The following is a 23111-nucleotide window of genomic DNA, read 5'->3' as shown; positions in this document are numbered from 1 at the left end:
CTGGTGCAGCCACTCTGGAAAACAGTATGGAGGTTCCTCAAAAAACTAAAAATGGAACTACCCTATGACCCAGCATACACTACTAGGCATTTATCCACGGGGATACAGGTGTGCTGTTTTGAAGGGACACATGCACCCCCATGTTTATAGCAGCACTACCAACAATAGCCAAAGTATGGAAAGAGGCCAAATGTCCATCGATGGATGAATAAAGAAAATGTGGTATGTGTATATACATGCGCGCACACACACACACACACACACACAATGGAGTATTACTTGGCAATCAAAAAGAATGAAATCTTGCCATTTGCCACTACTTGGATGGAACTGGAGGGTATTATGCTAAGTGAAATTAGAGAAAAACAAAAATCATATTGCTTCACTCATATGAGGACTTTAAGAGATAAAACAGATGAACATAAGAGAAGGGAAACAAAAATAATATAAACACAGGGAGGGGGACAAAACAGAAGAGGCTCAAAAATATGGAGAACAAACTGAGGGTTTTGGGAGGGGGGATGGGCTAAATGGGTAAGGGGCACTGAGGAATCTACTCTGAAATCATTGTTGCACTATATGCTAACTAATTTGGATGTAAATTTTAAAAAATAAAAAATAAAACAGGTTACAATAATTAAAAAAATGTTAGATTTAATTTCCTAAATCAGGTACCAAATTTAGAGGCCACTAGGGTAGGAGTCAGATCCAGCAATTGTCTTGTTTATTCTTGTTCATCCTCATAAACATAGACTGTTGTGAAGGAAGTTTGAAAAGAGTTAAGTAATAAAAAGTTACTGCCTGATTTAAAAAAAAAAAAGAAAATATAAACTAATGCGTAAGTAGATACTATAGGGTGATTTATTATGAGAGTTTATATTTCCTATCATATATTTTTCTAGGCTTGACTCATTGATCAACCTTGCATTTCTCTAAACTTAATGAGCTATAAATAAACTAAAACACAGGTGTTAATTCTTATAAATTTATCCATTGCCATAAATCAAGGCTTATGTAAGTGACGGATGGTACTTTTTCAGTTACTAAAAGATTTCTTTAAATAATGAAGTCTCCTCAAACATCTAGAACATGGTCTTGAAGATTATTAACTACTCCTCTCTTAAATGACTAAATATAAGGAAGGCACCACAGCCTTGGATTAATCACAAAGTCAGTACAAAGGTATGATATTTACAAAGCATAGGTACATTATGAATACCCTTCCGTCTGAGTTTATATCACACATGTATGTTTAAGGCAGAGAACTTAGGTCCTGGATCTTCATCTCAGTTAGTGTCCCGTTCCCATGCCAGCTATGAGACAAGAGATAATTGATGGGTCCATACCGGCAATGCATAATATGCCATATTTTATATTAGGTGCCATGGAAAACACACAAGCGTGAAGCAAAGTTTTTATTTCAAATTCTAGTTTGGGAATTAAGACTCAAAACAATGGAGACAGATCAAGGGGAATATATAGTAATTGGTAAATTACATGCTTAAGAAGGTTCAGAGAAGTGTGTGATAAATGGAGTATCATAGTTGGAATGACTTCCAAACGGGGAGAGACTATGAACAGGACTTTGGTGAAAGGATTAAGTTTGAGTAACTAAGTAGGAGAGCAGAGAAAGAGCAGTTCCTTTTGAGGAAAATATCTAATGGATTCAGTTGGCCAAGAAACTAGACAGGTGCTAGAAGCTTGCAACTCTGAGTGTGGTTATTCATTGTGTGGTCCTAGCTCCAGGTCTTAGAAAATAGCTTAGAGTTGTCTCCTAACCTACAAAATTGGAATCTGCATTTTATTTATTTATTTATTTATTTATTTATTTATTTATTTATTTATTTATTTATTTTAACGTTTATTTTTGAGAGAGACAGACGGAGCGCAAGCGGGAGAGGGACAGAGGGGGAGACACAGAATCTGAAGCAGGCTCCAGGCTCTGAGCTGTCAGCAAAGAGCCCAACACAGGGCTCAAACCCACAAGCTGAGAGATCATGACCTGAGCCCAAGTAGGCCTCTTAACCTACTGAGCCACCCAGGTGCCCCTGGAATCTGCATTTTAAAAAGTTCTTCTGGTGATTTACAAGCTCTTTAAAGTTTCAGAGAGTCACTGTTGAGGGTCCCTCTTGAATAGAAGGTAGGATATAAGTGATGTAGTTAAGTTATGGCTGGACTGGGAGGGCCTTGGCAGTGAGATGAGATGAGATGAATCAGTAGATGTTTTGTAGAAATACAAGGATTGTGTCAAGTTAATGGCTCTGCTGTCTCAGCAGGACAATCTCCCCTGCATCATGCATTCAGTCTCTCTGTATAATAGCGAAATTATGTGTTTAATTGAAATCTTCATGTGTGTTTTTCCATATGTTAAATTTCCATTTAAAAAATATTTCAGTTTTAATGAAGTGAAGAGGCAGATCCCTAAATTACGGGTTGCTACTTTTTAAAGGTTTTAAGGCTTTGTTTTAAAGTGGATTTTAGGGGCGCCTGGGTGGCGCAGTCGGTTAAGCGTCCGACTTCAGCCAGGTCACGATCTCGCGGTCTGTGAGTTCGAGCCCCGCGTCGGGCTCTGGGCTGATGGCTCAGAGCCTGGAGCCTGTTTCCGATTCTGTGTCTCCCTCTCTCTCTGCCCCTCGCCCGTTCATGCTCTGTCTCTCTCTGTCCCAAAAATAAATAAACGTTGAAAAAAAAAATTAAAAAAAAAATAAAGTGGATTTTAAGTGAAATACTGCCACATCTGCCTCTTATCCCTGTAACTTCCCGGAGCCCCTCAGAAGTGCATCGCCCGGAGGTAATGCTACTTTCTCGGTACCTGGCCTCTGTGCGTGGTAACACAGGTGTTCCTTTTGAAATCTGAGCCTCGTACATTTTCCCTGTCACTACAAAGTCTTTTCGTAACAGATGGAGTACAGTAGTTAAACACCTGAGGTAATTTCCGAGTTGTAAGGAATGTGTTACTGTGGTTTTCTATAGTGCTTTTTATACCAGACGACTTTATCACAAAAAACATCATATACTCTTTCAGCATAGATTGATTTGCTTATTTATTTCCTTGATGTCAGTTTCTTTACTGTAAGTCTGATAATACCACCAAGAGGGATCAAAATAAGGTGACTTGAGAAATTTTATAATAAGGCATTTTATTTGGAATTTAAATCTGAAATCTCGTGAACTGTCAAATGTGTGACTTGCATAGAATGACAGATTCTTTCTTGGAGGTCACGTTATTGCTGTTGAGAGAATCGTGTTGACAACTTAGCCTGTCAGATTTTTGGATTGCACTTTCTGATTCATATAGGAGAACACAAAAGTGATTTGGGGAGGGATTTAGTTTTGATGTATGATGGATAATTTATAAACCTGTTTTTCCAGAAGTGATGCCACAATAAGAATTATCTTTTAAATAAGGTGGTATTTGGGAAGACATAACTCTATATGTCTTTGATTTTCTTCAACCACTTCTACATTCATGAGCTGACTGAAAAATTCTTGTTCTATTTAGCTGTGCAGAAAAATTACACGTATATCACATGTATTTATGTCTTGGAAATCCATAAAACTATATCAGTTTTACAAAATGATATGAGCTGGCCAAAAATTCTTGTTCCTTTGGCTGTGCAGAAAAATTACATGTAGACGTCTGTGTCTTATTTCAGAGATTTTACCTTTATGTTTTCAGGATTAGGCTGAAAGGGTCCTGGTTTTAAGTTCTCAGCTGAGAATATATTCTTGTCATATTCATTTGTTTCGGTCATTTACCTGTTTTGGACAATATTAAAACTTTCTCTAACAGAGATGAATCAGAAACAATTGAGTTCTTCCCTAGAATTACAACTGGAAGATCTGAAACTTTTCTGGTTTTGTAATCTTGTAAGTCACAATACAGCTTTAATTTTATTTTTTTTAATTTAAGTGCAGCTGGTATACAGTGTTATATTAGTTTCAGGTGCACAACATAGTGATTTGACAATTCTATATATTATAGTTTGACAATTCTGTATATTTTGCAGTGCTTGCCATGATAAGTACACAGTTACCATCTGTCACTACACAAAGTTATTATGCTATTATTAGCTATATTCTCTATGCTTTACTTTTCATCTCAAAACTTTTTTTTTTATTTATAACTAGAAGTCTATATCTCCTAATCCCTTTCAAGCATTTCACTCATCCCCCTACCCCCACCCCTCTGTCAACCACCAGTTGGTTTTCTGTATTTATGAGCGTTTTAATGTTTTTTAACGTTTATTTATTTTTGAGAGAGAGAGAAAGTGTGTGTGAGCGAGCGGGGTAGGGGCAGAGACAGAGGGAGACAGAATCTGAAGTAGGCTCCAGGCTTGCCTGACACAGGGCTCAAACTCACAAACCATGATATCATGACCTGAGCTGAAGTCAGATGCTGAACCGACTGAGCCCCCTAGGCGCCGCCTTATGAGTCTGTTTCTGTCTTTGTTTAGATCCCACATATAAGTGAAATCAAATGGTATTTCCTTTCTTTGAGTTATTTCACTTAGCATAATATCCTCTAGGTCCATTCATGCATGTTGTTGCAAATGGCAAGATCTCTTTGTTATGGTTAAGTAATATTCCATTGTATTCTAATAACGTATCTTCTTTATCAATTCATTTTTTGGTAGATATTTGGATTGTTTCCATCCTGGCTATTATAGATAATGCCACAAGGAATGAAGGGGTAGATATATCTTTTCAAATTAGTATTTTTGTTTTCTTTGTTTAAATAGTACTGGAATTACTGGATTATATAGTATTTCTATTTTTATTTTTTGAGGAAACTCGTTATTGTTTTCCACAGTGGCTGCACCAATTTGTATTCCCATTAACAGTGCAAGAGGGTTCCTTTTTTCCACAGCCTAATACTTGTTATTTCTTGTTTGTTTTTTTTTTATATTTTTTATTTTAACCATTCTGATTGGTGAGGTAGTATCTCATTGTTTTGACTTGTATTCCCTGATAGTTAGTGATGTTGAGCCTTTTTCATGTTCCTGTTGCTCATCTGTATGTCTTCTTTGGGGAAAAAATGTCCATTCTAGTCCTCTGCTCATCACAAAACAGCTTTTAATCACAAAACAGCTTTTGCTTCTTAGTTAGAAATGCCCTTAATTGTCATCAGAAGTTTTACAGACTTTTACAGTTTGTACGTTTTTACGAGGTTTTATAAACAATACAGAGCATTCTATAAGGGACAATAAGTGCAGAATAATAGAATTTTAAAGCTGAAAGCAATTGAAGAGACTTATATCAGCTTCCTATTTTTATAGATAAGGAAACAGAAGGCAAACTTGACATAATCAAGAGATAAGTTTGAAAGTACATAATTTAAATAGGAAAGAAAACTCTTCCAGGGTGTATCATGTGTTTTAATTACCCATTGAAATACTTTGAACAAGCGCAAGCTTATTTTTACTCTATACAAAGAAACGAAAGAAAAATTTATCACTAATGACCTTACTTGCATGTATCCAGAAGACTAGCACTAGGGAAAGAGTGTTTTTAATACAATTGAAAGCTAGTGTGCTGTCATTACTTCTGACAAATATTGACTGCTCAGAAATGAGGTAGGCCTGGAGATATAAGGGTGGTATTCTGAGTTAAATATGCAGATGTATATGTCTCAAAACAAGAATGTTTGTGAAATTCTTTTTTGTCAAAATTTATTTCAAATGCTAAGATAGTTTTTAAAAATAATTTTATCCTGCTATTTATAGTTTTCAGTGGTGGGAAGTAAACCAGAACTTCTAGCCTAGACTGGACTTCCAACATAATTGCCTTTTCAACACCACTGTGTGTTCATAACGTTATTACTTTGTCAAAAAGCAATGCATATTTTAAAAGTCCGTATTAAATTGCCAATTGTATCATGGACTGATGTTTGCATTTGATTAGGCTACCTAATAGTGTGATAGTCAAAGACCAATTTTGTCTTTTGCATTTATCTTGGAAATCCATTAAAAAATCAATTTGTCAAAAAGGTATAATGAGTTGGAACATTATTTCTGTATTAGATACTCTTTTGATTTGTTGTATAATTAATTACAACATTAATTATATTTTCCAGTTGTTTTGGAACAAGTTTACTTTCACTATTTAAAGACATTTTTCTCAACAGGTCTTGGAAAAGACCTATCGTAGCTTCATCCACTTAGGTGGAGTTTTGTGAAATGGTAGAAAATCTTGCAATCCTATTTCTCCCTGCTTCCCATGACATATAACAATTCTGAAATTATATGAGAGTTTCTATCCAACAGATTATTTCTGTGTGCATTTAAATGTGTCAGACTGTTTAAAATTGGTCAATTTCCTATTGAAATGTCTTTATTTACTCATTTACATATTTTCTTTAGTGGTGAATCCAACTCTGTAAAATAAAGTACTTAACTTCAGTGTCACCTAGTGTATTCTCTTTGGTAGACTAATTATCATGATACCTTTATTAATAAGTGTATACCAGTAATTATGTGGGCTGATTGATGCCCATTGTGTCCACCCCTCTCACTGATCTTTGGGTAATTTATGTAGAGTCCTACTTAAATTTTCATCAGACAGATAATCTCACAAAATTTTACTCCATGTTCTTTAATACAGTCTAAAGTGAAAATGATTAATAGATCCTTTAACATTACTCTGTGGGAAATTGTTTGATTTTTATTTGAAAAATAGCCTACCTTTTATTTGAGCTTTTTTAATAACCGTTTTGAAGGTTCAATTATAAGAAAATGCTTATCTTCAGGAAAAGTCTTAATGACTAACTTTGGCCTTTAATTCGTTTGATGTATTATAATCATAATTTTGAAGCTATAAAGATTAAACAATTTCCAGGACATGAATTTTCAAATTATGTTTATCTGGAAAGAGCTGAAAATTTACTGTGGTCAAGAAGATATATTTGAAAATACTTAATCGTTTTCAAGAGACAAAACTATTCTGAGTTTCAAACAGAAAGGAAAAGTAATATCACTAATATTATCACTGGTAACCTAGTATTAACTCTGTTAAAACTACATTCCTGTGTGATTTCTAGCTATCATTATCTATTATTGTAGGAGAGCAGGTATTTTGCTAAGAATATGAATTGTATATGTTCACTCATGTTTCACTGAAGATAATATAATAGTGGAATTTTATGTACATGTCTAGATAACTATATACTACATTTCCAATTTCTACCAGTATGATATTTCAGTACTAAAATTGCTTTGTATTTCTAGGTTTACTTTTGGAAGTCCTTTGTTAACATTTAGGATTTCTCATATAAGCACACACATACACAAGAGGAAATGATAAAATCTCCATGTTAAACCAGCTTTAAAAATATCACTGGAGACAAAGAATTCACTAGTATTCTAAATGTTTCTTTTAGTACTAAAACTTCATTGAACACTTCACTGTGCTCTAAGAAGAAGCAGCTTTCAGATGTAATTGGAAAATAGACTGGTTTTCATTTCTACACACCTCAAGTACCCATTTTTTAAAGAAATGGTAATTTTAAGTGTGGTTTGGGTTTAAATTAGTGCTGGGTTAATAGTTCAGAGGGGGGAAAAAACATCTGTCAGGACATCTTGATTTTATTTACAAACCTGAATTTAAATAGAAGTGTGTAAAGACTAACTTACATTTAAACGGGATGGGTATGAATTATTGGTGGTCGTAAAACATGTAATATAATGTTGTGGCATAAAAATAAACATTGTATGCTGTTTTCACAATAATATTTCTTCCAGGACAGCTATATTTTCATTAGATTTTTTTAAAGCGTCTTCTTGATATTCATTATTGAACTTTACCTAGTAAACACCTATGCTTGACTAGATTCTTTAAAATAATTATTTTAAAAATTGTCACTAGTTAATTTGTTAAATATTAATAGGAAATTTTAGTTGTATGTTCCTCTGCCTCTGTTTTTATATTAAAATAATGTGTCCCTATCCTAGAATTATTACAGTTCATTTGATATGCTCCCCCCCTTATTTTTAGTGGATTATATAGAAAACCTACCATACCTTTAAAAAATAGCTTATCCATAGTGTATACTCAATAATTGAATTTTAGTCCTTGAAGGAACCTGAGTTATCTTCTATTTCACATTTTGCTAATAAGAAAGCCTAGCCTAAAGCATTTGAATGATATGTTTTAGATTTTATTTCAATTTCTATACAACAGAGTAAACAAACTTTTGCAATATAACATATTTGTAAATCTGGAGCTAGTTGTTTATCCTCTATAAAAAAGCATCCATCTTCAATTTCATCAGAAAAACTGACGTCTGAGATTGTAGAATCAGATATAAAACAAGAGTAGCTTGACCTTGAAGAAGGGTCCTATGGTCTCTCTTAAGGGCTCAGCTGAGTAGTTCCTATTTGTGATCTCTTACGTGTTTGTTTGCAGTGACCTAAACTTGCAAACTGACTCATGCCTGGGCGAGGAAAACTCAATGGAAACTCGTCCTGCATCCTCAGTCTGTGTGTGATCTCTCCACATTATCTTGCCAGCTAGGTCTTCAGGGTAGCCAGACTCTAATTGTTGCCTCAAGTCTGTCAAGATGTGTGTCTTAAAAGAGAACTGGATAGAGGCTGCATTTCTTAACCCAGTCTGAGAAGTCTCAGTCTTGTTCTGTGTGTTAGAAGAGAGCCACTCACTATCCAGCTCAAACTGAAGGGAAGAGGAGGAAATTCAATACCACCTTTGTGGGACTTGTGGGGAAGAGTATTTTAAAATCATCACAGTGGCCTCAAGGCGTGTGTGTGTGTGTGTGTGTGTGTGTGTGTGTGTGTGTGTGTGTGTCTTTTTCCCTTGGTGTGTGTTCCTTTGGCCTACAGTCATGACTGTTTCTTCTATCCTTTAAAAATCAAGACAATCAAACAAATCCTCCCTGAGAACTGGCATGTTACTTTTCTTTAACTTCTGCCTATCTCTCTTCTTCTTTCTAAAGTATTAACAGAGTAACCCACACTTGGTTTCCCCACTTTCTCCTTCCAGTCGCATATGTGCCTGTGTGTTCTGATTTTCTCCCCTGCATTGTTCTGCGGTTGCTTTTGATTGTGAATTAGTACTTAGCATCTCTTGTCTTTCTGGAATTTTCTGTGGCATTTGATTTTGTTGCCCACTCTCTAATCCTCCAATCCTTGTCCCATTGTTTGTATAACTTAACCTTATTTCAGTGTTCCCTTAACCTTTCGATCCCATTTTCCCTGGTTTATGTTACTAATTCGTTTTTTTCCCTCCCTTTCAATTTTTTTTTGTTTATTTTATTTATTTTTTATTTATATATGAAATTTATTGTCAAATTGGTTTCCATACAACACCCAGTGCTCATCCCAAAAGGTGCCCTCCTCAATACCCATCACCCACCCTCTCCTCCCTCCCACCCCCCATCAACCCTCAGTTTGCTCTCAGTTCTCAACAGTCTCTTATGCTTTGGCTCTCTCCCACTCTAACCTCTTTTTTTTTTTTTTTTTCCTTCCCCTCCCCCATGAGTTCCTGTTAAGTTTCTCAGGATCCACATAAGAGTGAAGCCATATGGTATCTGTCTTTCTCTGTATGGCTTATTTCACTTAGCATCACACTCTCCAGTTCCATCCACGTTGCTACAAAAGGCCATATTTCATTTTTTCTCATTGCCACGTAGTATTCCATAGTGTATATAAACCACAATTTCTTTATCCATTCATCAGTTGATGGACACCTCCCTTTCAATTTTGATAGCCCCAGAATTTTCTTTTCATTCCTCTTCTCATTCTGTATCATCTTCCCGAAGAAAGTCATCTTTGGGTGATAATTCAGAATTCATGTCTTCATCACAAATTTCTTTTCCCAGAACCTCATTCATGTATTTCTACTCTACTTGGCATACATACTGCATGAATCACAGATATCACCCTAGAAATTTGCATTGAAATACGTTAGACATATTTCCATGACAATGATCTATTCCTTCTCTATTTTCTTTCTCCTTATTTGTTAACCGTCATTGTCTTCATCTTTTTTTCCTCCCTCACCACCTACCTTTAGTCATCTGTCAACCTCTAGGAATTTAAATTCTGCAACATGATTTCAGTCTGTCTGCTCTTCTCCAGTCTCATTGCTATCACCTTAGGTTGTGTCCTCATGTTCCAGTTCCAGAACTATTTTTCAGTCTTCTTAACATGCCCAGAGTTCTGTTACTTTACCAAGGTTGAACCCAGCTCTGTTTCTACCCTCACATTTACCAAACACTGCCGGTTTTTCAAATTAGCTAATTGAATATTAAACCTAGGACATAGAAAATAGTTTCAGTAGTAGTTTTGTAATTTTAAATACTTCTTTGTAAATTATTTTACTTTATTTATTTTTTAATGTTTATTTTTGAGAGAGAGAGAGAGAAACATAGTGTGAGCGGGGGAGGGATAGAGAGAGAGGGAGACACAGAATCTGAAGCAGGCTCCAGGCTGTCAGCACAGAGCCTGATGCGGGGCTCGAACTCACAAACTGTGACGTCATGACCTGAGCCGAAGTCAGCCGCTTAACCGACTGAGCCACCCAGGCGCCCCATGTAAATTATTTTAAAAGTACAGTTTAATCACTCTCATTGAATGTTGTATATAAAAATGCATATATATTTTTATAGGAATCAGATTCATTAATCATTCATGTACTCAATAAGCGTTTATTAATCACCTTGTCTATATGACAGACACAAAACACAAAAAAATAGGCTAAAGATAACTGGCATGAGTTAAATGATTGCCTCTGAGCAACTCATAGTCTTGTTAAAGAGACAGACACATAGACAGATACTAACACTGCATTGTAATAGCTGCTAAACAAAGAAGTATTACAAAGTTCTAAGAGCCCTAAGGAGAGAATAGCTTACATCTGAGAAAATTGAAAAGGTATCTAGACTGTATTATCTAAAGCTGGATTATGAAGAAAGAATAAGAGTCTATCTGACAAATAATTGGGAGAAGAATGTTTTAAACAGAAAACAATGCCAGCAAGAGCGAAGAACAGCATGTTTTATAAGGAACTGTGTGACCAAGGATCTTGAACTTCATGTATATGGGAGTTTGTTCTATGTGTTTAGACAGAAGAGTCAGTCAAGCATATTTGTGCTCACTTAGGTAATTCTAAAAATTTGTGGGGCAGATTGTAGGGATAAGAGATGGAGGCAGGGAGACTAGTTAGGAAGCTTGTGTAAAAGTCTAGGTGGAAGATGGTGAGAACTCAGATTGAGATGTTGACCTTGCAAAGTAGTAAAAAGGGGAAAAACAGAACTGAATAGAACCACATTATAGCCTGAAGAAAAACCTGAATTCTACCTATACATCATATGTGTGTTTCTGTATTTTGTTTCTGTTTTGAACTATAGACATGGGATGTTGAGCTGGAAAGATCTGCAGAATCCTGGGCGGAAAGTTGTTTGTGGGAACACGGACCTGCAAGCCTACTTCCATCAATTGGGCAGAATTTGGGAGCCCACTGGGGAAGGTATGTAAACTGTAACTTTTTTGTTTTTGAAAACATAAGTGATTGAAATACTTATTAATTCATTAATGAGAAATTTTCTGAGGCTTAAAGCCTAAAAAGAAAGCAAATAATCACACCAACAAAATAAAAGTAATAGCAGAATAACCAGCAATATGTTAGACTTAGTTTTTGTTTTAAACCATTGATGTAGTGGTAACGTAATGGGCATAGTACTTAAGATTAATAACTTACACAAGAATCTCTCTCTACCAGACTTTATCAATACATTTTGCAATATTTGATTTTACTTTTTCTCCAATTTTACTCACTCTTTGTGGTTATTTTCTCTCAAATAGATATAGACCCCCAACATTTCATGTACAAGCATGGTATGATGAAGTGAGAGACTTTAGCTACCCGTATGAACACGAATGCAACCCGTATTGTCCATTCAGATGTTCTGGACCTGTGTGTACTCATTATACACAGGTATGTTTTGGGTATATTACGCCTCATTTTTCTAAGTTGAGTTTGTGTAACTGCAGCAGAATTTACACAACTGAATTTACATACTGAACGTGGATGTCTTTCTTAGTGAATTTGGTATGGTTATTGAAAAAAGATATTGATGTCTGTAGAATAGGTTTATCAATTTCTATAAAAGATAAAAGTAATTATTAGAAAAAGTCCAAAAGTCAGTTTAAAAAAAAGACATTACCTTGGGACACCTGGGTGGTTCAGTCTGTTGAGCGACCAATTTCGACTCAGCTCATGATCTTATGGTTTGTGAGTTCGAGCCCCACATAGGTCTTGCTGCTGGCAACGCAGAGCTTGCTTCTGATGCTGTGTCCCCCATCTCTCTCTGCCCCTCACCCCCCCACAAAAATAAACAAACATTCTAAAGAAAGATGTTATTTCAATGATTTTACATGTAAAACATGTTTAGTCTGGCCTCAGGAAATGCAAACGAGGAGGAATTTACCATCTTCAGTATTTTTTATTTTCCAAAGAATAAAACTATAGGTTATTTACCATGACATTCAATATTGACCTGTGTGCAGCATTTACCTGTTTTTTTTATTCATTGTTCACATTTCGTATTGGATAAGTTCTAAACCTCTAAATTGAACAACGAAAGGTGGATTCAACTAGATAAACCACAGACCTGAGTTACTAGCATTTTTATGGCTGACTGTTAGTGAATATAAAGCAAATTGTTCTGTCTACCTTTGCATGTGACAAGATTAAGATCAGTGAAGAATTCCATAATAACCAGTGGTGCCATGAAAAATACACATTATATTAGAAATTGAACCCATAAATTTTTGTTCCAATACAGCTTAAGATGTGAAATTCTGTTCCTTTGTTAGGTAAGCTTTTTCATGGAAACATTAACATAGCATTTAGGTTTGTGAGGATGCAACTTTTGAACTATTTAGTAAATGTGTATTTTGAAGATGCTTACTGTTTATAGTTAGAGTTATTTACTCATAGCACTCTTCTTCAGATTGAATTAAACCCTGCCCAAAGCCTCAGGAAAAATATCCTTTTGACATTGCCTTATTTCATCTTAAATGATATTCATTTCTCAAGTTCAGTTTTATACATTTCTCTCTGATATATATTGTTGTCTTCATCTCAGCCTACTTTTTCCAAGCTTTTTGGGTTTTTTTTGTTGTTGTTTTGTTTTTTTTTAATTTAAATTCAAGTTAACATACAGTGTAGTCTTGGCTTCAGGAGTAGAACCCAGTGATTCATCTCTTACATATAACACCTGGTGCTCATCACAAAAAGTGCTCTGTTTAATGCCCATCACCCATTTAACCCATCCCTGCCACCAATGCCCCTCCAAGCAACCCTCAGTTTGTTCTCTGTATTTGAGTCTCTTATGGTTTGCCTCCCTTTCTGTTTTTATCTTAGTTTTCCTTCCCCTTCCCCTTTCCCTTCCCCTGTGGTCATGTGTTGAGTTTCTCAAATTCCACAGATGAGTGAACTCATATATCTTTCTCTGACTCACTTACTTTGCTTACCATAGTATCCTCTAGTTCCATCCACATTGTTGCAAATGGCAAGATTTCATTCTTTTTCATCGCTGAGTAGTATTCCATTGTGTATATATTTTCTTTTCTCTAATGTAGGTGGTGTGGGCAACAAGTAACAGAATAGGCTGTGCCATTAATTTGTGTCATAACATGAACATTTGGGGGCAAATATGGCCTAAAGCTGTCTACTTGGTGTGCAACTATTCCCCAAAGTAAGTAGACAAAACATTACTTTTATATGTAAATTTGTATATATGTATTATCATATATATATAGTTGAGTATATTGCTTTAACTCAGTTTACTTAATATGGCAACAATTATGGTTGCCTGATGCATAACCTCAGCCCTTAAAAGGAATATGAAAATTGAAAATATGATCTTTGTCAACACAGGGATTATATTTTTATGACTTCAGTTTTACATATTATTATATTCCACAGGTATTTTTAATAATTTGGATTTATTAGAGAAAAGCGTCTATAGATTAACTGAGAAATGTATTTTCACCTGTGTAAAGACCATTGAATGATTATGTTGAAAATATTACAGCTGTACTTAGGGTCAAATCTAAGTCTCAAGTCTGTTTATTAAAACGAATGGAATATAGATGAATATCCCATAATAGAGTTCGGTGTTCTGTAAAAGTTTAATTTTGTAATTTTTAACAATGTACATAACAATTACTGAGAATATTTTCAAAATAATAAGGCAGAAGTTTACATAGAAACCTAGTAACCAAAGGGACTCCGATGAAAAATATAAATGATTTAAATATGCATATCAAAGTCGTTATTTAGAAGATAGTAATATTTTATAGTGTCTCATAAATTATGTTATTAGACTACCTCTTACTAGAGTGGATCTTCTCTTTAAGGGGAAACTGGTGGGGTCACGCCCCCTATAAACATGGACGGCCCTGTTCTGCCTGCCCACCTAGTTTTGGAGGAGGCTGCAGAGAAAATCTATGCTACAAAGGTATGTGCTATTGTGTCACAGTATTCAGTTTGATTTATATTTTAATCCAACATCTGCATTAATTTGTACTTGAAAGGCAAAAAGCATATTTAATTATTACTGACAAAGTTTCCAGAACTCTATTTAAAATATCTGAAGCCATTAAAAATATTTTAAAAATATATGAATGTCTATTATAGCAAATTTGTATTTAAAAGAAAGTTTCATCATTATTCCACATAACCACTTCTAATTCTACTTTGAGATTATCCTAGAGTGACAAGTATATTTGCATTTTTAAAAGCGATCTTGATATATCATTGACTAGAGTTGTTTTCACAAGTGTCTTCATTTTTGAAGGATTTAGCAATCTAATGCAATTTATTTTTAACACTTTAAAAGTTTTTGCCCATATACCTATCCATGAATGTTACTGAATGATGGTCAATGAATTACACTAACTCTCTGCTTCTTGCTACAGAGTATATAATCTCTCATGGCCAACATGACAAATAAAAAAGATAAAATAGTATTGTAAAACTATTGTAAAAGTAGTGCTCTGAAATGCATTTAATGTCCTAAAATGTGCATATAAATACAGTGTCCTGTTTACAGCACATGAAGAGCAAACTTAGATGATAAAGCTTTGTAAAACTTCCACTCTTGTTGGGCATCTCAGTGAACATTTCTACTCCCTTGTACTTTTTTCTTCCTGATGACCAAATGAAGATTAATGTAGACTAAGTGTTTTAGAAAACATGAATAAATGCAGCTCTTTTTCAGTATTCATAAAGAGATGTGCCTTTTTTTCCCCTTGATGACTGAGTGCTCATTAGTATAATGAGCAGACAAGAAGTAACAGTATAGTATTTCACTGTTATATGAGCCATTTTGCATTCCTGGAAGCATTTTTCATTGTGTGTGAGTCTGTTTTCCATTTTTGGCCATCCCTAAACCTCCGACTTACTTGCCCCTTCACCAGTGGCCACTATTTTACCTAAAACTGACTTTCCTCTGAAGTCATACTTCCCTTTCCTAGGTTCGGAGTCCTTGGACATACAAGAAAATAACACACCTTTCCAAATTGTGCCACTGTTAAGCCCTTGATATAAATAACCTGGAAAAAAATTAAACTCATAAATTTCTGCATTTTGAATTTCCTTCTAAAAGAGAAAAACCTTTCCGTGGAAACTGATATTGTAGTAAATTAAAAGGGCATGTCAGTCCTTCTTTAAGCTAAATTTCCTATTGGGAGAATTTTAAATGTGACGCTTTTGGAAATTTTAAATGTGATTCTCCTAAAAATATGATTTCATGTCATACAAAAGCCCTGACTTCATCAGATCACTGCGTAGACTTCATGGTGGCATTATGAAAGGCAATCACTGATACCACTCTTAAGTATAAATCAAAGTTTAGAAATGACTCCATTTAATATTAGCTGATTATTTTCATTTATTAAGCATAAATGAATCAAGAGCTCAAAGGCTTATCCATGTATTTTATTTACTCCAGCGCAGTACATAAGATCACCACCTCAAGCCAAAATCTGTGCCAAGAAACTATAGATTTTTCTAGTTTTAAATGTTACACAGGCATATAAAGGTATACCATTATGTGATGATTTTGCACATTTAAGGTGGAATCATATTTCACATCCATTCTCTCTAACAGAAGGATCAGACAGGTATTACCCTCCTCAAGAAGAAGAAACAAATGAAATTGAACGGCAGCAGTCACAAGTCCGGGACACCCACGTTCAGACAAGAGCAGATGATAGTAACAGAAATGAAGTCATAAGCACACAGCAAATGTGTAAGAGCTCTGCATTATTTACAAAAATGTTAAAGTTTATGTTGATGACAGATGCAACTATATTTTGTTAATTTGGACATTTTTAGAGTGGCAAAAGCTTGATGAATTGTAGTGACTTATACATTATCTAAATTATTTTGGTATATATATATATATATATATATATATATATTTTTTTTTTTTTTTTTTTTTTTTTTTTTTTTTTTTACTTTTCAGCCCAAATTGTTTCTTGTGAAGTAAGATTAAGAGATCAGTGCAAGGGAACAACCTGCAATAGGTAATGTTTATCCTTATTTTCAAAATTACCTGACAAAATACAAGTAATATTTTTATTTCACACTAACATTCAGAGAAACTAAATTTTGTTCCTGATTTCTTTCATCTAGATATGAATGCCCTGCTGGCTGTTTGGATAGTAAAGCCAAAGTTATTGGCAGTGTACATTATGAAATGGTAAGTATAATAAATATAATGATTTTGGAACAGGATCTTTCTATATAAAGTTTGATTTTTTTAATGCAAACATAATGATTTATATGAAGTATAGATATTTTGCTCAGATATGTTTGTTTAATTTAAAGTCATTTAAGTAATAGCTAGTCATGTCCTATGTAGCAATCTTAGTGTTTTAATATTCTTTCTCCCTTCCTTTTTCTCTAAGCAATCCAGCATTTGTAGAGCCGCAATTCATTATGGCATAATAGACAATGATGGTGGTTGGGTGGATATCACTAGACAAGGAAGAAAACATTATTTCATCAAATCCAATAGAAATGGTGTTCAGACAATTGGGTAAGTACCCAAATGACCTTTTGGATGAGATGATTTTAAATCTTAATAATGAGTTGACAAATTCTTTTAGAACAAAGCATAGAAGAATTTATAGAGAAGTTTGGTAATTGTCATTTCAGCTCACTTCAGCTGTGTAATTTCAAAGACAAAAAGGAGCCAAAGTATCTAAATTCAACGTTGAACATTTTCTGCTTATAAAGAACATGCTAAATAAAGCTCCACATTTTCTGGAGTTTCATTGAGGATGTATAGATTTACAGTTATCCCTAATGTAAAGCAATAGATTTTTCAGCTATAAAATAAAATAGCTCAGAGAAGGCTAATTGTTTTGTGTACTTTCCTGCCCTGTTTATGGAAAATGGATTATTTCATGCAACAGTAACTTTGCTAATAAGATAAACTATATTAGTAGGTAAAAGAGCATTTTGAAAAGTTCTCTAAAATGTAAATGTATACTATGTACCTTTTGTCCATCTAAATGTAATTGAACTCAACATAAAAGCATTAACTTTTGAAATGTTTCTCTAATAATATTAAATATATGAAACATATTATTTTAGAGCACTGCATATTTTGATATAAACTATACAAGTTAGAAAAATGTGGCCTTTTGAAATAACTTTGTAGTGTGTTTCTTCTGTGTAAAAAATAAACTTTGAACCTCATATGGAATTCCTTTTCTTAGGATGTATGACATAGTTTCTTTCCTTTGTTAACTGTACAATTGCGTGACTCCACAGTGGAGGATTCATAATGATAAGAAAGAATTTATTAAAAACTCTTGAAAATTTGATGGAATGTTATTCTATGTAAATAATTTTGTTCAAAGGCTTTATGGATGGTTTTCAGTGTCTAGCAATCTCTCTTAAGCAAAAGCTGTATAGAAGCATTTATTGATTGGCTTATTAATTCAGTAAAATGTATTAATTACCTTCAATGAATAACAAAAGTTATGAGCTTCAGTAAGCCAAACATTGGGTGTTGGATTCAAGAAAATTGATCCTATTTACTTTTTTTTGTTTGAACTTAATTTTTGTTTATTACAGAAACTTGAAACATGAAGGGTGTGTCCTATTAAAATACTATCACAAATAAGCTTTATCTTTTGTAGTAGATATTTTTCTGAAACTCTGGGTATAATTAAGCCAATTAAAAATTTTGATATATAATGGAATACCTATTCTTCTATCCTGCTTTTTAATGATGCATTCAATAAGGAGGAATTCATTCATCGTTGACATTTTACTAGGTACTGGGGGAACAAAAAAATGAATAACACACATTCCTTTTAGGTACTTATGATCTAAAAGTCTTTTTATAATGCTACTTTGTATTTACCATTGTGAGAGTTTAAATAGTTCTGTTCTATGGTGACAGGGAATTAGTATAGTTAGAGTTTTAATTTTAATAGGAAACAAATATGTAGATATAAATCTATGTGGCTTTATGCTATTATCTATATGTTTTTGAGATTAGTCATGAGAAGAGATCCTCCTCTAATATCAAGAATGATTAATTTGGTTCGTATTGATTTGGTTCATACTTGAAGTTAATATGGACTTAACATAAAATAGATAATGTATTCTTATACTACAGCTTATTTAGATATTTAATAAGAATGTTTAAGAAGAAACAAAGTATTCACAGACCGAAAAAATACCAGAAATTATGTTGATGATGATGCATCTAAAAAATGATTGACATTTTTATGTTCTTATTTTCAGCAAATATCAGTCTGCTAATTCCTTCACAGTCTCTAAAGTGACAGGTTAGCACTTTTTTAAACCTTATTTTCTTACCACCCTGTTGCATGTTATTATTGCCAAAGAGTTGCTTATTGTCTTGTGTTTTAATTCTTCAGTTCAGGCTGTCACTTGTGAAACAACTGTGGAACAGCTCTGTCCCTTTCATAAGCCTGCTTCACATTGCCCAAGGTAATGTTTTCTAAATTGTCTCATTATTCTTGACCAGTGAACATACGTGGATTGGGCTTTTACTCTGTGATAACTGTTTTTGCCTGGACTTCTGCTGTCTCCAGGATTTGAGGGGTGTATGGTCTTGTGAATGGATAGAATTATCCATTTATAATTGTGGTCTTCAACTGCGAAGCAAAAGGGAGCATGGTTCTTCACGAACTCCTGCTCTCCAGACACTCCTAGTGTGCTTTCTCCAAACGCCAGAGTGCTTTTGTCTGTTCCGTAATACCAGGGCTGTGCGTGTATTCTGTATGTTCACATATCTTAGTCTGCCCAGGCTGCTGTAACAAGATACCATAGACTGGGGGGGAGGGGGAGGGGGAAGGTGTAAAAAATAGAAATTTATTTTCATGTAATTCTGGAAGCTGGAGACGAGATCAAGGTGTTGGCAGTTTTGGTTTCTTCTGAAGCCTCTCTCCTTGTTGCCAGATGGTACCTTCTCTTTGTGTCCTCACAAGGCAGGGGAGGTAGGTTGAGAGAGACAGAAAGAGAGAGAGAGAGGAGAGACTCTCCTTTCTTGGGATCAAGGCCCAACCCTGATGATCTCATTTAACCTTAATTAACTCCATAAAGGCCCATCTCCAAATACCATCACAATGGGAGTTGGGCTTCAACATATGAATCTGGGGGACACAAACATTCAGTCTGCAACAAGTCATTACCACTGAAACTATAATGACACACATATTTTTAAGTATTTCCATCCACTTCCTAAATTAGATAAATCTAATTGAGATTGGTATGTCAAAAAGCCCATCTTCTGCCTTTCTTTTATTTTTGTTTTGTATGCTGTCTTTTTAAAAATTATAATGGAGTTTATCTACTACACACTAATGAAAGAGTGCTTCTGGGGCGCCTGGGTGGCTCAGTCGGTTAAGCGTCTGACTTCGGCTCGGGTCATGATCTCACGGTTTGTGAGTTCGAGTCCCACATTGGGCTCTGTGCTCAAGCCTGGAGCCTGCTTTGAATTCTGTGTTTCTGTCTCTCTCTCTGCCCCTCCCCCGCTTGCACTCTGCCTCTCTCGTTCTCTCTCAAAAATAAACATTAAAAAAAAAAGAGTGCTTCATTTATCTTGACCACGCTAAGGTGAAAATTGTTAGAAGTATTATGGCTATAAGTCATAACCGTACATAGGAAAAATGAAGAAGGTCTTTTCATATCCACTCTTATTTCTATCCACATTTCTTCCATTAATACAAGAAAATCACATATTAATTCCAAGAAGCAATACTGAGATTTGAGATAGAATTATAATTGATAAACTGTAGTTACTAAAGAACTGAAGGAGCTCACTTTTTATGGAAAAGTTTATTTTGGAAAAGCTTCATCGCTTAGCCTTTTATTTAAAAAAAAATTTTTAATGTTTGTTTATTTTTGAGAGCATGAGTGGGGGAGGGGCAGAAAGAGAAGGAGACACAGAATCTGAAGGAGACTCCAGTCTCTGAGTTGTCAGCACAGAGCCTGATGTGGGGCTCGAACTGACGAGCTGCGAGATCATGACCTGAGCTGAAGTCGGACGCGTAACCGACTGAACCACCTAGGCACCCCTTCACTTAGCCTTTTAAAACTAAGGTAATGTTTTACTTAAAGAATAATATTGGTTGTTCACAAGGCAATAAAAGACTGTGATGATGTAAGAAGTGGGTACTTCTTGGGGCACCTATGTGGTTCAGTTGGTTAAGCGTCCAACTTAGGCTGAGGTCATGATCTCATGGTTTGTGAGTTCAAGTGCCATGTCAAGCTCTGTGCTGACAGCTCAGAGCCTGGAGCCTCCTTCAGATACTGTGTCTCCCTCACTCTCTGCCCCTTCTCCACTCATTCTGTCTCCATCTCTCGTAAATAATTTAGAATTATCCATTAATATTTATGAAATACCAACTATGTACAGTATAATGCTAGGCCCTCTCAGCCATGTGACTAGGCTATGAGGACCAAATAGTAAGGATAATCCCGATAGAGTATTCCAGCATAAAGCCTTCCTCTAGTAGATGCTAAGTAAATGGCAATTTTAACGTCTGTGGCATAAATTTATAGTAATATTGTTCCAAAATGAACAGAAAATCACTCAAGTAGACTGTTAATGCATTTTTCCTGTTTCTTTGGTTATTCCAGAAAGGGAAATATTGCCCCAAAAGAAAAATTCTTCTAGTTAAATTTTATCTTTTACTGCTACCAACGTAACAAATTGGTAGAAGTAATGATTTATACATAATTTTGACCTTACGTAGTCTGGAAATTCACCCTTCTGTTTCCTTTTAGAGACTACTGAAACAAAGGGTTGTCTTTTCTCATATAAAAATTTTAATAGTTTCATAAATTATGTTATAACACATTATTTATATGACAGTTTATAACTTTTAGGGAACCATGTGGTTGGTACATCTGTTTCAGAATTTCATATAACTTAAATAAGTTGAGACATAAATCTTTTGGGGAGAAAATGCCCAGGGCAAATAAACGAAAAGAAATTAACTCAAGATGAGCATGAAGAAACAATATTTACCTGTATAGTTGTGTCCTTGAGAGGTTCCATAGCTGATAGAATAGACCCAAATAAGCAATCTCTATGATTCAGTACCATAACCTTATAAGTATCTTGTGTTTGTGTGTGTTATTAGAAATCTTTTTTTCTGGCCCGGGGATGACACATGGAGGGGGAGGGCAGAAATTATATCATGCTTAACATGTATCTATAAATAATTAGAGCTTTGAAGCCTATTGAATGTCCAAAATGTAAAAGCAGGTATCACTAAAATGTTGATACATTTTTATTCAATGCCTATAAGTAAATTGTATATAAAAGAATGTTTACCAGGTCACTGTCTACATTCTTAGTAACACATAACAAGGTGTTATAACCAGAGATTAGAACACAATCAAGTAAAAACCTCCTTCAGTCTATCTTTGATCTGAACTTGCCTAAGTAGAAACTATCTCAGTTTGGAGCTACTCACCTTGGCCTTCCACAAACCAAGTGCCAAATGTGGTCAAGGTAGAGCCAGCACAGTATGATCCTAAGGGCTGAGCACCTATTACTACCATAGGATGGGCAGTGAATGCCCAACTGTTCTCAAACACACATAGAAAATTTCACATTCAATGGGGACAACTTTCCTCCTATAGAAACCCCCAACAGCATCTTTTATAAAAATCAACTCTTTAAAGTTATAAAACTCATTTATTTATATTTAAATGCTTCTGGTTTAGATGCTATAAGAAGCATATATCCTCTAAAATAAACAGTATTATACAGATTTTAGAAATAAGAAATGCAGCTATTTCTTAAAAGCTATCTTAGGAAGGAGTTGCTTCAGTTGGTAAAGGTAGTTGCAATTGAAGTATTTTTAGAATACTTTGGGGAAGGGGCCCCTGACTGACTCAGTGGGTTGAGCCTCTGACTTCAGGTCAGGTCATGAACTCACGGTTTGTGGGTTTGAGCCCCCTGTCAGACTCTGCTGACAACTCAGAGCCTGGAGCCTGCTTTGGATTCTGTGTCTCTCTTTCTCTGCCCCTCCACTGCTCACAATCTGTCTCACTCTCTCAAAAATCAATAAACATTAAAAAAAGAATTTAGAATACTTTTGGTAAAATCATTGATTCCTTCATCAGACAGTGATTTTCATGTAATCATTTTGTTGAGACTCTGATTTATTTACTAAAATGAATTCCCTTTTTTCCAGAGGTAGTTTTTAATGTCCTTTTATGTGTGTGTGTGTGAATCAAACCTTTTTGTGTGTGTGTGTGCGTGTGCGTGTGTGTGTGTGTGTGTGTGTGAATCAAAGAGCCCGTTGATTTAAAAAAAAAAAAAGTGCCACTTGATAGTTTCTTAAACTCTCAGAGTGGAGTTTTTAATCATGTGATTGATTGAACAGTGATAATTGGATCCTATGTGGAAATAAAAAGCTTTTGGAAATGTTATTTATTTTTTATTTAAAAATTTTTTTAATGTTTATTTATTTTTAAGTGAGAGAGAGATAGAGCATGAGTAGAGGAGGGGCAGAGAGAGAGGGAGACACAGAATCTGAAGCAGGCTCCAGGCTCCAAGCTGACAGCAGTAAGTGTGACACAGA

The 23111-nt window shown here is 34.8% G+C and overlaps 1 protein-coding gene across 1 annotated transcript in view; it reads left to right on the top strand.

Annotated features, from left to right (window-relative positions):
* The window catches only part of CRISPLD1 (cysteine rich secretory protein LCCL domain containing 1), a 49446-nt gene that overhangs the window by 16413 nt on the left and 9922 nt on the right, over positions 1-23111 (top strand). Inside the window, exons 3-12 of the mRNA XM_025922677.2 lie at positions 11363-11481; positions 11817-11949; positions 13599-13714; positions 14379-14479; positions 16133-16273; positions 16490-16550; positions 16660-16726; positions 16935-17065; positions 18790-18833; positions 18927-18999. Coding sequence (XP_025778462.1) covers positions 11363-11481; positions 11817-11949; positions 13599-13714; positions 14379-14479; positions 16133-16273; positions 16490-16550; positions 16660-16726; positions 16935-17065; positions 18790-18833; positions 18927-18999 — 986 coding nt within the window. The remainder of the gene's footprint in view (positions 1-11362; positions 11482-11816; positions 11950-13598; positions 13715-14378; positions 14480-16132; positions 16274-16489; positions 16551-16659; positions 16727-16934; positions 17066-18789; positions 18834-18926; positions 19000-23111) is intronic.

Source organism: Puma concolor, chromosome F2 (genome assembly GCF_028749965.1).
Source record: "Puma concolor isolate L17-30 chromosome F2, mPumCon1.1.hap2, whole genome shotgun sequence".
Lineage (NCBI taxonomy): Eukaryota > Metazoa > Chordata > Mammalia > Carnivora > Felidae > Puma > Puma concolor.
This window is presented reverse-complemented; position numbering and strand designations above follow the sequence as displayed.